The 2,153-nt window shown below is 61.4% G+C and overlaps 1 protein-coding gene across 1 annotated transcript; it reads right to left on the bottom strand.

Annotated features, from left to right (window-relative positions):
• Positions 1-437: 437 nt before the first annotated feature.
• LOC141968346 (C-C motif chemokine 4-like) lies at positions 438-1,552 on the bottom strand. The gene is made up of 3 exons (XM_074922932.1): positions 1,430-1,552; positions 1,133-1,247; positions 438-961 (listed from the first exon to the last, which is right to left on the bottom strand). The coding sequence occupies exons 1-3, from the start codon at positions 1,515-1,517 to the stop codon at positions 856-858; spliced, it is 309 nt and encodes a 102-aa protein (XP_074779033.1). The 5' UTR covers positions 1,518-1,552; the 3' UTR covers positions 438-855.
• Between the last annotated feature and the right edge of the window lie 601 nt (positions 1,553-2,153).

Raw genomic sequence — 2,153 nt, forward strand, 5'->3', positions numbered from 1 at the left:
GGGCTTGCCCCAGCCCACCCTGAGACCCACTGCGGTGGTGGTGCCTGTCACAGTGCCTGTCACTGCAGCAGGGCCCATCATGTCTCCTTGTGGCGTCCCAGGAGTGTGGGCTGCCAGTGAGGCCTGACCAGGCACCCCCAAGGGGCAGCTCTGGTTGAACTTGGGCTGGGGGTCTCCACCTGCTGGGATGGTTGATGAGGAGCACAGGAAGCCCCCTCCTCAGGGGCTGTGCCTGCCTCCTGCTCCTCTCACTGCTGGCTTCCCCAAAATCTACCTGGACACGGTTGGGCCCCATGCACCCTCCAAGCCCCCTCGCAGAGACATCATTGGGGCTTTGGCTCTTCCCAGCCCCTTACTGACCCCGGCACTTTCAGATGTTGTTGAACACCCGGGTAGGAAAGCCGGCGGCGCCTCTGTCCACACCCAAGACACTTGCACAGGCAGATGTTTGTATGCAGGAGAGCACATTTAATTCTGTTCACTGTGTTGTAGAAAAATAACCAGAGAGGAGCTGCCCCTTAACCCCTCTGCTGCTGCCAGGCTGGCCAGGGCAGACTGCAAAGGGTACAGGCAGCTGCCTGCATGCAAAGCAGGGCTGAGAGCATGGGGACTGGCAGGGGGTCTGGACCCCGGCACCCCGTGGAGTGGGCACACCCCATCCCAGGTGGGTGCTGGGGATGGCAAAGGCCTTTGGCCTGCGGGGGGTGGTCACTGCAGCGTGATGGGGAGGCTGTTCCTGGTGAGCTGCTGTTTCCCGATGGAGTGTCCCCACAGCTGCCTCTGCAAAGGGGTCACCATCATGGTGTGTGTCCCCCACCATGGAGGGGACTCCCCATGCTGCCTCTGGCTGCCCCACTAGCTGGGGAGGGAGAAGGAGCTGACTTGGAAGCTCTGCTGGTACTTCTTCACCCAGGCCCTGGCCGCCTGGGTGCATATCTCTTTCCCGTTCTTCAGCCTGAAGCTGGGGCAGAGAAGAGATGTTGTTAGCGGGGTGCTGGTATGGGATCCCCCCGCTGAGCTTCCGAGGGGCTTGGTGGCACAGAGGATCGGGATTGGGCCCACTGAAGCAAGACACAGAGTCCATCAGGGTCTAGAGGGACTCTACCCCCAGGGCTGGGTTTGGGGTACTCACATCACAGCCTGGTGCGGGCACTCGGGGCTGGTGGGGTAGCAGGTGATGATGTTGTCCCTCTTGATCCTTCTCGCCTGGAAGATGAAGCAGCACTTGTCCGGCACAGCTGGGGCTCCTGGGGGAGCAGCACAAGCTCGACTTAGCCTGGAGACCCCCACCTCCCACCTCAGCCCTCCTGCCGTGAGCACAGCGGCTCTTTGAGGGGAGCTCCCCTGCACCCCATACACAAAGCAACCCCATCCCTGTGGGGGATGCCATGCCGGGGGCTGTCCCCGACCCCCCAGCTGTGGTGCTCACTCTGGGCCAGGCTCGGGCAGCACAGTGCAATGAGGAGGAGGAGGAGGAGGAGGAGGAGGGTGCAGACCACCCCAGCTGATTTTCCCATGCTGGGCTGAGGGAGGGCTGCTCGGTGTTGTGAGACAGAGCTGCCGTCTGCTGGGTCAGGGACGTGGGGCTGCTTTTATGGGGGAGTAGCGGGGCTGCCTTCCCCCAGGGTCATCAGTTGCATGGACAGGAGGAGGACCTGGTCCCCCGCAACCTCCCAAAGCACAGAGGTTGAGTAATACTCATCCTCTCTCAGCACAGCTCTGGAAAGAGAAAAACTTGCTCTTGGGCCATACCTTTGGCCCCCAGGGGGCTTAAGATTTTTCGCAAGCTTCTGCCTCCAGCATTAGGGCTTGTGGCTGGGTCGCTCCCAAAGCTTGGCTCTGTATTCCTGTCCCTCCACAGGCCACATGCCCCATGGTGGGAACCTCAGGGCAGGCAAGGAGGTCTGGGGACCCCCCTTGGATGGGATCAGGGCCAGGTTCAGCACCCTGGAGGGTCCCCAGGAGCTACACATGCTCCTGACGGTCCATGTCCTCCCCCTGCACCACAGAGTTTTGCATCCTATCTCTTTTCATCCTGCCTCCTCCCCCCCCCCTCCCCCCAAAAACCATAGAGAAGCAGCTTCTGTTTGGTTGCACCAGGCACGGACATGGCTCTTTTCTGGTTTTGGGGTGTTTGGGGCCCTTTGGGGCTG

Source organism: Athene noctua, chromosome 19, assembly GCF_965140245.1.
Source record: "Athene noctua chromosome 19, bAthNoc1.hap1.1, whole genome shotgun sequence".
Lineage (NCBI taxonomy): Eukaryota > Metazoa > Chordata > Aves > Strigiformes > Strigidae > Athene > Athene noctua.